The 12,809-nt window shown below is 38.1% G+C and overlaps 1 protein-coding gene across 2 annotated transcripts in view; it reads right to left on the minus strand.

Annotated features, from left to right (window-relative positions):
* tnpo1 (transportin 1) overlaps positions 1-12,809 on the minus strand; it is a 148,067-nt gene that overhangs the window by 25,651 nt on the left and 109,607 nt on the right. For both annotated transcript variants that reach the window (XR_012099241.1, XM_073048327.1), the window contains exons 13-16: positions 11,681-11,833; positions 8,042-8,267; positions 3,962-4,133; positions 2,678-2,764 (exon numbers count right to left, since the gene is read on the minus strand). Coding sequence is in view for 1 of the 2 variants with exons in the window: in XM_073048327.1 (XP_072904428.1) it covers positions 2,678-2,764; positions 3,962-4,133; positions 8,042-8,267; positions 11,681-11,833 (638 nt within the window). In the remaining variant the exon portion in view is untranslated. The remainder of the gene's footprint in view (positions 1-2,677; positions 2,765-3,961; positions 4,134-8,041; positions 8,268-11,680; positions 11,834-12,809) is intronic.

Here is a 12,809-nt window from a genome sequence, read left to right on the forward strand (position 1 = left end):
ATACAGGCATTCAAGAGACTTTAGGTAGACACATACATGTGAAGGAAATGGAGGGATGTGAAAATTGTGTGGGTGAAAGGGATTAACTTAGATGAGTACTTGACCTGTTATTTAATTTGGCACAACATTGTGGACTGAGGATCTGTTTCTGTGCTGTACTATTCTATGTCCTAAGAGATGGTAAGAGTGGGGGAGGAGCAGGGGCAGGGAGACAGTTGGTTATTTCTAGCTCTAACCATATTATATTTTTGATACTTGTGACACGTTGCATTTTGCATCCACAAATTTGTACACCAAATACCAGCCCAGTCACTTATTTAACAATTGTTATCCAATTATTTCATATAGGTTTTCAAAGAATGGATTAGTCTCACAATACACCAGTTAGTCTATCTGACATTATTATTCAATAATTTGATCAGCAGGATGCTCTGGAAAGCTACAGTGAAAAAGATTTTTATACTTGGAGATGGATTAAAGAAGAGATGGACAGCAGATGGGCAGCTATTGCTCCATTAACATTGAGACATCCAAATTACAGATATGCACTTCATACATGCTTGCTCCCTCAATAGAGATAAGTGAAATATTTTCTTTGCTATTAAGTGGTAATGTTTACAGGGAACATGTTTGATCTCAGTTATAGTTTGAAGAACAAAACACAATAAAAAGGAAACATAGCAGTAAATGACAGACATGATTGATCATCACTAATGTTACTCTCATACATCAAGAACTTGCATTATTGGCACCTTTAAGCTTTTCAAACACTTCCAAGCAGCTTTCAAACAAGAGAGGAAGTGGGAGATGAGAGGATTAGGCAATTGAAATCTTGAGACAAAACTTATGTAGTAGAAAAAAAAGTTGACAATAACAGATGAAGGGAAATTAGGAATGCCCAAGAAATCAGAATTGGAAGAAGATAGTCAAAAAGACAGATGAGATCAGATATCGGGAGGCACAGGGAATGAAGACGATAGGCTTGATCTTTCCAATAATTAGCTTTAGATGCATTACTCTGTCCAACAAGCAACAGGACAAACAACGGACATTCTGAAAAATGGACATTGGCATAACTCCACAGACAATGCCTAGCTCTCATCTTTCCAGCACAGTTTTCATTTGCAGAATTCGACCATCTATAGCATTTATCTCTTAAAAGATAAACCATGCTATAATAGTTTTGCTAAACAGAAGACCTGACTTAACAAATGCAGTACAAAAATGAAACTTAACTTCAAAGTTAATTTTTTTGCAATGGAAATACAGAAATTTATTTGCAGTCTGAGCAGTAAGGCAAAAAATATCAAAAGGAAATACAAAGAATAGTTCCCTTTCAAAAAAAAAATCAGTGAAGACATCCTCAATAAGCTGAAACATAATTCCTGTTATCTACAAGGATACCCAAAGATTTGAGCCTTAAAGGTTATGAGGTTCTCCTAATGGCTAATGGCCATTTTAATGGATCACTGAGATTATATATATAGCTAGAGAAAAGTTACTGAAAGCCAACTTTGTTACTTCTTGTAATTGTAATAAATTGAAAGCAGCATGCAAAATTATTCACAAAATTATTTTCAAAGTACCAGAACAAAAGGAAATGTGTCAACAACAGATGCTAACACTTGAAAACTGATTCATTGCAACATTAATTGAAGACTTACAGAAATTATGTGGAGAAATAAAGCATGGATTACAGAAACATTATCAAAATTTAATTGCAAAAGGTAATATTTTTACAACAGAAAAGTAATGTGATTAAAGCAAAAATGTCAAGTCATACCTGCCAGTAGGGGGAGATCATAAAACTTTACACACAAGCAAGAAATTGATTATTCTAATAGCACAGAAGTGACGAGTGAAAGCAACAGCTGAATCCAGAAATAGTGAAATGAATTCCTGGCCATTTCATTTGGCATAGTTATAATGCCAGACAAATTTGGCCAGCAGAGGGGAAAAAAACCCAACAACAAAACAATTTCATTAGAGTAGAAAGGTATCAGTACTTAAACTACAATGATCTGAAGAAACTACTGTTGGCAATGAACAATGATTTAAACAAATTGAATTTAATCTTTCTTATAATACCACATTAGGAGTAATGTCAATTATTGGTTAGCTTTGGAAAGACAAGTTGCTTTCAACATGGTGGTACAATTACCTACTATATTAATACACAGAATCATGCAAGCAGCTGAATTAGAAAGAAACTAAATTCAAGTTTGAGAGAAATACATGTGGGGGAAAAATAAAGACAAATTACACTGATTCAATAATGTTACAAAGAGCACAATAAAGGACAGGAAGCAGGGAATATACAGAACTTTTAAACTAACCACACTGTTAATCAAGAAAAAAAAATACAGGGCACATCATAGAGTTGTACTTGATAATGACATTCACTATAAGGGTTCTTCAAAAGTTTTAGACATGGGAAAGAACAGCAAGAAAAATCAGAAAGACAGTGAGCCATGAAATGAAATGGAAGGTAGAAGGCAAATGAAAAACATTTCAAAATCAACAGAACAGAAAGGGATTAATATTACAAATGTAAAGCCAACACAGTCTAGGAAGCAACCAGTAGCATTCTTGTGGACTCCAGACCTTTTTATCCATTTTAGGAAAATCCACTTCTAATATCAATATTCTTGATACTAAACATTAAATCTTCATGTACCTCAAGTAAGGGGAAAAGGTCTTTGTCTTCATCCTTCAACATGTTCCATTTCTGAATGAGTGGAGGCATCAACATTTGAATATACTCCTTGTAAGAAAGAAAGGATTAATTTTACTTCTCTAATGAAATACAGTAAATCATTTGCACAAACAACTTCCATTAAATTGGCAAGCTCAAACTATGACACGAAGTTTGCCCTGAACAATATCAGTCTATTTCTTATGACAACGAGACCATCACTTTTCTTTTTATTATTCAAAGATAAACCTGGACCAACTTCCAGAGACCATTTAAGTTTAACATGGAAATCATTAAGTTATCAAAAATTCCTCAGACCCAGAAGTCTCATCAAAACTTGCTGACATTAAAATACAAGACAGGGCAAGAAGCTAGACTATTCATCTGATTATAAAGACTAAATACGAGGAGTGATTGATAAGTTCATGGCCTAAAGTAGGAGTCAATTTTAGAAAACCTAGCACATTTAGAATGAGATGAGTTATACAGCTCTCGTTACATGCACGTGCAGTTCAACTCCGGAGTGATTATGCACAAAGTTTGAAATTAATAACTCATCAGTTAATAACCCATCGGGGTGATTGATAGGTTTGTGGCCTAAGGTAGAAGGAGATGAGTTATTAACTTCAAACTTTGTCTAATAACTCATGTGCATATAACAAAAGCTGTATAACTCATCTCCTTGTACTTTAGGCCACGAACTTATCAATCACCCCTGCTGTGGACACTTTCTGGAGGTCCAAGATCTATATGCTCCACGCCCGCTGGACTAAGTGTGTAAATGTAGGAGGGGAACTATGTTGAAAAATAAATGTGCTAGGTTTTCTAAAACTGACTCATTCTACCTTAGGCCACGAACATATCAATCATCCCTCATAAATACACAGTAACAATATTGCAATATCTCTATTCAAGTATAGTGATATTTTTTCCTGAAAACTGCATAAGTTATTGTCAATGCTCCATGACACCTAGGATAAGCTTTCAGATTTTATTTGACTTGTATTATTTCTTTTGATCCAATCTTTTTCTCTTTTACATCACTTTCTGTTCATAAGTAACTATAAACTACTTAACGCCCTTTTTAATTTAAGTTCCATTTTGAAGTGGAATTTCTAAAATTGGGTAGGTTAAACAATGTGATAGCTAGCGTTTGACCTATTCAGAAAATATTTAATAATCTAGAATCACTGCAACAATTTGGAGGTGAGATTCCAGGTGAGTAATGATTCAAGGGAATTGACCATGTTGCAGCAGTTATCTTACTTGTTTATTTAAATGGTGTCCAACCGAGTCAGCAAGGGTTCCAATAGCATCATACAGAATAAGAAGATTCTTGTGCTGATATTTATTAAAAGCAAAAACAAGTGTATCCAGTATATAACCAAGGTATGGCACCAACTCTGTGCAGGCCTCTTCCTCTAAGGTAGCAAAAGCACTGGAAAGCAAAAAAAAATTATTTGTATTTTTGACAAACTATTTCCCTAAGAGATCATTAAAAATCAGTCACACATACTATTTATTACAATTCAAGATTCACATCATAAGCACTCCACAAAGTCACAAAAACACAACATACTAAAAAGCATTCAAATCCTGCAGTACTATTCCATCAAAAAAACTTCTTCTTTTAAAACCAAGGCTTGGACTTGGTATCCCCTTGAGTTTTGTTCCAACTTCAACCAGGAAGCACCTCTTACTGTGGATTTACTAAAAAAAAATGCGCACAAATACAGCAAATTGAACAGAGTTGGGAACGAGGCATTTAGAACGTTGTTTGGATGTAGCCACCATTTCAGAGCAGAGGACTAGAATACCCATTAGCCACCACAGGAAATTTAGTCCTGAAAGTAAATGGAAAATACACACATAATCTGTGGGATCTTTCATAGAATCCAGTAACAGCCCAGCCCACTAACCTGCAAAAAGGACATGGCCAAGTGCAAAAAATATATTTGGCATAATTCCATTAAAAATCCAGCTAGTTAATTTCCTAATGCAAGGTTTTGATCCAAAATGCTGCCAATTCACCCACTATAAGATTACCAGGCAACAATCTAGTTACCAGCTTTTTCCACAAGAAAAATGCAACAAATTGTGGCTAATAACAGTGAAGTCTACTAGTGCTGGCAATGTAATCTACTGACTGGATCCAGCTCCAGCATAATTCACCCATCTGTTTTGGAGTTGATCAATGAGGATTTTCTCATCATAAATACTGGATAGAATTGTGTTGGATGTGCTCAGCAACATTAGGCATAATCACAGCTTTGCAGGAAGAATGGAAAACAGATCCTAGTCACCAAACTTCACATGGAGTTGAATAGTAATACTGGATGGGAAGCTGAGAAATCCATCTCTGAAATGCCTCAACATCTGGGACGTGCCCTCTTGTCACTACCTTCAGGAAGGAGGTACATCGATCCCGAAGACCCGCAATCAGTGATTCAGAAAGAGCTTTTTCCCCTCCGCCATCAGATTTCTGATTAATCCATGAACACTACCTCAGTATTCCTTTTCTTACATGATTTATTTTATATCTCTGCACTGATAATAAACCTATTCTGATTCTTATGCCAACCAGGCCTGGCAGAATATCAGAATCCTCATTGGAATTGGGATTCTCAGCCTGACTATTTGCAGGAAACTAACCAGTATCCATTTACTTTTTTTTTTATTCTAACCCTCATCATTTCTAAGCATGCTTCTCATTATTTCAATATTATTTTAATTAGAGCAAAACATTAGCAGATTTTAAATGTCTATAAATACGAGGATTTTTTTTAAATGTTTCCAGCGACGATGGGAGTTGAATTCCTTCCCCAGCCTTACCTCCCAAAGGCTGACTTAGGAGGATGAGCTCAGAAGAGTGGGGAGTTAAACCTTATGTCCCATGCTTTCTACAAAAAATTCAGATAGACTTGTATGCAGCAGGTAACACCTCTGTGAAATTCTCAACTACATCATATGCTACTGTCAATATATTCAGTGCTTACAGTTGGCAGATAATTTTAAATTACATGACCATGCAATTGCCAACTGTTGAAACTGTCCTCACTGTACATTTAGATAGAATATACCACACTATCAAATAAATGATCCATAACTCCAATTTTTAAATGCTCGAGTTCTGCTTAAATTGTTAAAAGATGCAATAAGACATGGATCAAACTTACATCTCAATCCCATTCTCCTGCATAGTCTCCATAATCTTTGACACTATTAAGAACCTATCACCTTTGCTTTAAAATATACCTAATAAATTGACCTCCACAGCCATCCTTGGCAATGAATTCCACATTTATCACCCTTTAGCTAAAGAAATTCCTCATCTCTGCTGTAAAGGGACATCCTTGTACTGAGGCTGTGCCCTCTAGTCCTCGACTCCCGCACTCCAAGACATCTTCAAGGAACAGTGGCTTAGGAAGGCAGCGTCCTAACATTAAGGACACCTCCCCCCCCCCCACCCCAAGCAGGACATTCCCATCTTCTCATTGTTACCATCAAGGAGGAGGTACAGAAGCCTGAAAGCATACACTCAGCGACTCATTCGGAGAAGCGAACAACTTTTTCCCTCTGCCACCTGATTTTTAAATGGACGTTGACCCCATGAACATTAATGCATTATTTTTGATATTTCTGGCTTTTTTTGCACTACTTATTTTAACTTAACTGTTTAATAGACATATATACAGTATTACTTTAATTCAGTTTTTTTTCTCTATTTATCATGTATTTCATTGTACTGCTGCCATAAAGTTAACAAATTTCATAACATAAACCCAATTCTGATCCTAGATAGACCTTTCAATATTTGGTAGGCTTTAATGAGATCCCTGCCCCCATTCTTCTAAACTCCCATGAATATCAGATCAGAGCAATCAAATGCTCTTCTTACTTTAACCCTTTCATTCTTAGGATCATTCTCATTAAACTCCTTTGGACCCTCTCCAATGTCAGTACATCTTTTCTTAGATATGGAGCCCAAAACTGCTCATAATACTCCAAATATAGTCTGGCCAATGACTTATAAAGTCTCAGCATTACATCCTTGATGTATACTTAGTTCTCTCAAAATTAATGTCCGGACATCTAATGAGATAATTTCAAACAAATCAAATGCAGTTTCAAATATTTCTATATAAACATTGCTAGCCTTCCAAAAAGAAAAGTAGTTGATTACAAGTGGCTGCAAAAGTTAGATCATGGTGTGAAAACCAGACCAACTCAAAATTGAAGCCACCATTTGTTATCAGACACCACAGAGCACAAAGCCTATGGAGAGTATATTTATATAACACTAGGATAATTACAATTACTGGTTCTTCCACAAAGATACACTCCTTAGAAATATTGTAAAACAATTTAAACACAGATGATTCATTGGGCCATCGATTAATGGGGCCTCTGCTTATTTGGGACAACACAAGTTTAAAAAGAATGAGAAAATAGCTGGGATTCTATTTGCCACTATGCTGCTAATTGGGACAGAAGACTGTTGCTAAATAGTTTCTAACAAGTGTCAGGTGCATGCACTTCTGTGGCTGTTAGACACTACACTGTGCCAAGGCATCAAAGGGTATGGTGAGAAGGTAGGGGAGTGGGGATGACTGGAAGAACAGGATCAGCACATGACTGAGTGGCAGAGCTGAATCGACGGGCTGAATGGCCTACTTCTGCTCCTGTATCTTATGGTCTTAAGAGTGAATAGTTTTTAAAGAGTGCATGTTGCATTTGTTTATGCTCAAAAAGCAGTGATTTTTGTCACTGACAGTTAGTGAGAAATAAGAAGCAAGACTATTCAGAGCAGTTTTGCTTACTACAGTTAAGCATTCAAACTTATAGAGATGCCAGAAACGGCTGACAGTGAAAACGAAAATTATTAAGTTACGAACTACAAAGAATTTGAAGGTATGACAGTTGTCTTGAATGTTACAATGGAAATGAAGACTTGAAGTATACAATCATCGAAAGCATTGTCTGAAGGCAGTCCATTATTTGCACTAGGTGTCTGCGCTGAGTTTGTTCATTAATAGTCAATCAGAAGAACACGGTAGCTAGCGTACAACGGATGAATTCCTCTGTCGATAACTATTAGGAACTAATAACATTTCTATAATACTTTCGTAGTATTAGCAGTGTTCTAATTTGCTGCATATTTCATTTTAATACACAATTAGTTACTCAGTTAAACTGCAGTTTGTCTTTTATACCTTTTTAACTATTTCATGAAACTTTGACTAATTGGGGCAGCCGCTTAACTGGGCCAAATTGTACTGGTCCTGATGTGTTGCAATTATGCAGAATCCACTGTATTCTGATTGGCACTCAGAAAAAGTAACAAACCTGCAGGCAGCTTCTTGTACTCTCTTATTGCTGTCCAAGATACGTTTCAGCAGTTCGGTCATTAATGGCTTTAAGTAGGTGTCTGCGGGCTGACTTACTACCCAATGTGCATAGCGGCTGAGGGTCCAACATGTAATAGAACGGACAAGAGCTTTCTTGTCAGCGAGGCACTGAATAAGGTGAGGGATAAGTTCTGGCAGATAAGGTATCATTCCTTGCATGCAACCTGCAAAACAAAATTAAAAGGCTCTTTGGGAAAGCAAATCTACCATGATGTCCCTCCCCCCCCCCCCCCCCCAATAACCTCACTGTTATCTAGATAATTTTTGATTCACCAGTATCAAAACAACTTTTAAACATCATATTCTTTTCAACATACAAGCAACTTAGAATATTTCCATATTTCCTAAATAGCTTTTGCAAGTTGAACACAGCTGAGTACTGAAGTGTAACAATCATGCAGGCTCCTTTAAACCATAGGCCAACTGCTGAAAATGAAGATCATGGGGAAATACTTAGAAGATTAGGAAAAGTCCGTGGTGAGGAAAATAGAACTACTTCAGTTCAGTGAATTTGAGAACAGCAAAAATAAAATATACTTAAAGTTGCCTAGAAATGGGAAAAGGTGGTGACAAAGGGAAGTAATGTGATATAATGTAGACAAGGAGAGATTGAAAAGCCCAAGAGGTGATGGTATCAGCCAAATTGAGATGGAGGGAGGGGTAAAGATACCCTTGAATAGCTGCAAAATACTTGTTGGGCACGGGGGCAGGGGGTAGGAAGAGAAAGGGGTCCTTTTTTTTTGCTTTCCTAACTCACCAAACTCATGTAGACTGAGCTTACACAGTTAACAATAAAAAAAGGACTTAAAGGGATTCAGTTGAGAAACTTTTTCCAAAAGGTGAAGAGGAGAAAGCAATAGCGCAGGGTAAAGATAACCAGAATATATCTGGAAGGGGAAGACTGTAACAGTGCAAGAGTAAACAATCTCAGTAATAAAAATGACAAAGCAAAACAAAACCAAATTAATTCAGCACAAGGATTTTACTTAGGCTCATGAAAATGGAAAGGAAAATCCTTTCAATGAGTATGAATGGCTAAGGTAAATTTTGAACCAAAAATTGACAAAACCGAAGCAGAATAATTTCTTTCTTCCCACCAATGCCGTTTGACCCACTGTGTTCCTCCAGCAGAATGAGTGTTGCTCCAGATTTCAGAACCTGATGTCTTACGTCCAGGTATTACTCCACAGCTCTTTCTGTGGTGGTTTTTGCATCTGCTCAAAACTTAATTTTATTACCTTCTTCACCAACTTCCACTCTGCTCTCAAATTCACGTGAATCATTTCTGACATTTTCCCTTTGCTAGATCTCACCGTTTCCAACTCAGGACATAAACTATCTACTAATATTTATTATAAACCAACCTACTCTCACTGCTATTTAGACTACACTCTTCCCATCCTGTCTTTAGTAAGGATGCCATTCCTTTCTTCCAGTTTCTCTGTCTTCAGCACATCTGCTCTCAAGATGAAATCTTCTGTTATAGAACATCTGAAAAGTCTTCTTTTGTCAGGAAGTGTCTCTTTCCTTCTGCTGTGGTTGATGGAGCCCTATCTCTCATCTGTTTCTTGTACTTCTACCCTCAACCTACCTGCTTTCAAACAGAACAGAGATAGAGCTCTACTGCTTACCTTTCATCCCATGAGTTTCTTCATGCTGCATTTCATCTTTCATTATTTCTACAGCTGCAAAGCAGTGCCACCACATCTTCGCCCAACTCTGTCCCACTTTTCGCAGAGCTACACCCTCCCCTGGCCCACTCATCCCTCCACACCCGTCTGTCCCTTACCCCTCACACCTTCCCCTGTCCTTGCAGTAGATAGAACACTTGTCCTTACACCTCCTCCCTCACCACCATTCAGGAACTTAAACAGTCCTTCCAGGTGAGGAAAAGATTCATGAGCATCTCCTCCAACCTTGCCTACTACATTCAATGCACCCAGTGTGGCTTCCACTACACTGGTGAGGCAAAGCAGACTTGATAACTGCTTCAGAGAACACCAACAATCAGCTTGCAGCTTCAAACCATTTCATCTCCTTTTCCCATTCTCTCACTGACCTGTCCGTCCTTGGCCTCATCTACTGCTAGGATGAAGACCAAAATAAACTGGAGGAACACTGTTTTATATTTCACCTAAGCAGTCTACAACCCAATACAACATAATGAAATCTAAATGTTTCATTCACTAATGTTCTTCCATTCATGGAAATAACACCAGATTAAGAGAAAAAACACACGTAAAGGCAAAAATCAATAGCTGAAAATACAAAACTTTAAAATAGTGGTCACCAACCTTTTTAAGCCCAAGATCCCCTACCTCGGCCTTAGTGAAAGGCAAGATCAACCCCAGATCTATTAGTTACACGCATGCGCACCAGGGCAGAAAAGACCGGAGGTGAAACCCCGCAACCCGAAAGTAGAAATAATGTATGAACACCGGGGTCACCACCCTTTTTTTGCACCGCGGATCAGTTTAATATTGACAATATTCTTGCGGACCGGCTGATTGGGGGGTGGGGGGGGGGGGTGTGGGGTGGTGGTAAACACGACTGGAATACAGTGATACTCGAAGCAGGTTCCTTATGTCCAGTCAATTCAGCAATTTATTTTTCATGGCTCTCAGCACTTAGCTGCTGTCCCACTTACCTTTTTTCTGCTGGGAAAAAACTCAACAGGTTTGTCTTTAAGTGCAGGGTGCTTGAACTCAAGGTACCGAAGCTGTTTTGAGAGCTTCATTGCCTCATTAGACAACCTCCTGCCTGCCCACCGCCAGACACCTTAGCCAGGCGCGGCTGTTCCCGTGCTGGGGCTGTGGTGGTCGCAGTCCGGACAGAGCAACCGACCGAGCAAGCGAGGAGTGTGACAGGGCACCCTTGTAGAATCTATCAGCTGACAAAAATTTGTCGAGGGATGACTTTCAGTAGATCGCAGTGAGGTAACTGCTCTGATACTTACGAATTAGGTCGTCTGCGAATATTTTAGCACCGGGTTCCCCACGAACATTCGGTATGCTAAACAGGTTTAGCATCTGTCCACGCTCCAGGCCAGAAGCAATGGCACTTCTCGCTGGTTACCCAAGGTCAACCAGTGATCGCTGGCGGGAGGGTGTCACTGCGTTTAGGCTACTGATGACCTCGCGTGTATTCAAGTTCAACAGTGGGCGTGACAGGGAATGAGGAAAGGTGCAGCTGACGCATATCGCTTCCTTGAGGCCTGGTGGTTGGGGACCAGTGTGTGGCGGGGGAGCTACACTCATGCGCACTGGACAGAAAGAACAGAACTAAAACCCTGCAACCTGGAAACAATCTCTCAACAGTATCTGTGTATTTATTTTTCTTTTTTCAGGATCTACTGGGAAAGTCTCAAAGATCGACCAGTCGATCGCGATCGACGGGTTGGCGACCACTACTTTAAAATAACATTTTACTATAGAACACCTCCATTAAATAGAGGTTATTATTTGTTATAATAAATATTTTTTCCACAAATCAAGTTACATGATGGAAAGACCGCAATGTGTAGACATTTTTTTTTGAAGTCCATTTAAAATTTTCAGCATTTAATTCTCCTACTGACCTTCAGCAATAGCTCCAAGCACCAGAATTCCAGACTCCTTCACCACCCAGTCTGGGTGAAACAGCAGTTCCTTCAGCAGCGGTAAAACATGTGGCAACAATTCATCCCGGAAAACATTAGCCAACACGTCCAATGCAGCAGCAGAACATTTTCCTAAATAAAATAATGTTACATAGTACGTGATGCCATTTACTGCCATATAGCTCTTCACATTCTTAAATGCGACTTAAGTCAATTTTAAGTTCATTAGTAAAAAAATAACTTTGTGCTCCTCTCATTATTTTTCAAATCCTGAAATTTATACCCAGAAATATAGAATCTCCAAACCAGAGACTGACAATCATGGAGGGGTAGCAGCAGAATGTCTTCATCATGGAGTAAATGAATTCAAACAGAAAGCTCGTGATATTAGTAAAATGACCTTAATTTGAATATTCCCAAAAGAGGAGCATTGCTAGCATGTTGTGATGAACCTCCTTTGCTACACTGAGGATATGCTAGGCAAGAGAAAAGGTTAAAACTAAAGTCTTTATTCATTAAAATGATATTTGGAACATCAAGCAACTACACTTTACCAATGATTGATATATCTAAAAGGAATTGTCATCTTAAAAAGTCTGAGGATAATTTTATAGGACAAAAGAAATTAACAAATACTTGCAATATGTAAGATTTGGTATGAATACAGTAATTTAAATATATCATTAGTTTACTTAATAAATCTAAGCTCAATATTTCTCAAACACTATTATTTGAGGAACAGGTAGTGTCCAAATTAAGTGATTTTTGTTCCTAACCCAAATATTCCATGGAACACTAGTTTTCTTTGGAGACCCAGTCACAGAGTTGTATGCAATTATTCATCAGAATTTTAAGCACAAAACACTTCACTGCAAATTTACCAAATTACTTTCAAACCTAAGAAATATGTGATTTCCCTTAGCCAAATTACAAAGGTAGGAAAAGGGAAGAGGTCCTGAAGAGAGAACTGACAAAGCTGAAAAGCACTCCAAATTACTCCAGGGTAATAATCTCTGGATAGCTGCCTGTGCCATGTGCCAGGGAGGGTTAAGAATAGGTTGAACTTGCAGGTGAATGCATGGCTGAGGAATTAGTTCAGGGACAGGGT

The sequence above is a fragment of the Hemitrygon akajei genome, chromosome 6 (assembly GCF_048418815.1).
Source record: "Hemitrygon akajei chromosome 6, sHemAka1.3, whole genome shotgun sequence".
Classification (NCBI taxonomy): domain Eukaryota; kingdom Metazoa; phylum Chordata; class Chondrichthyes; order Myliobatiformes; family Dasyatidae; genus Hemitrygon; species Hemitrygon akajei.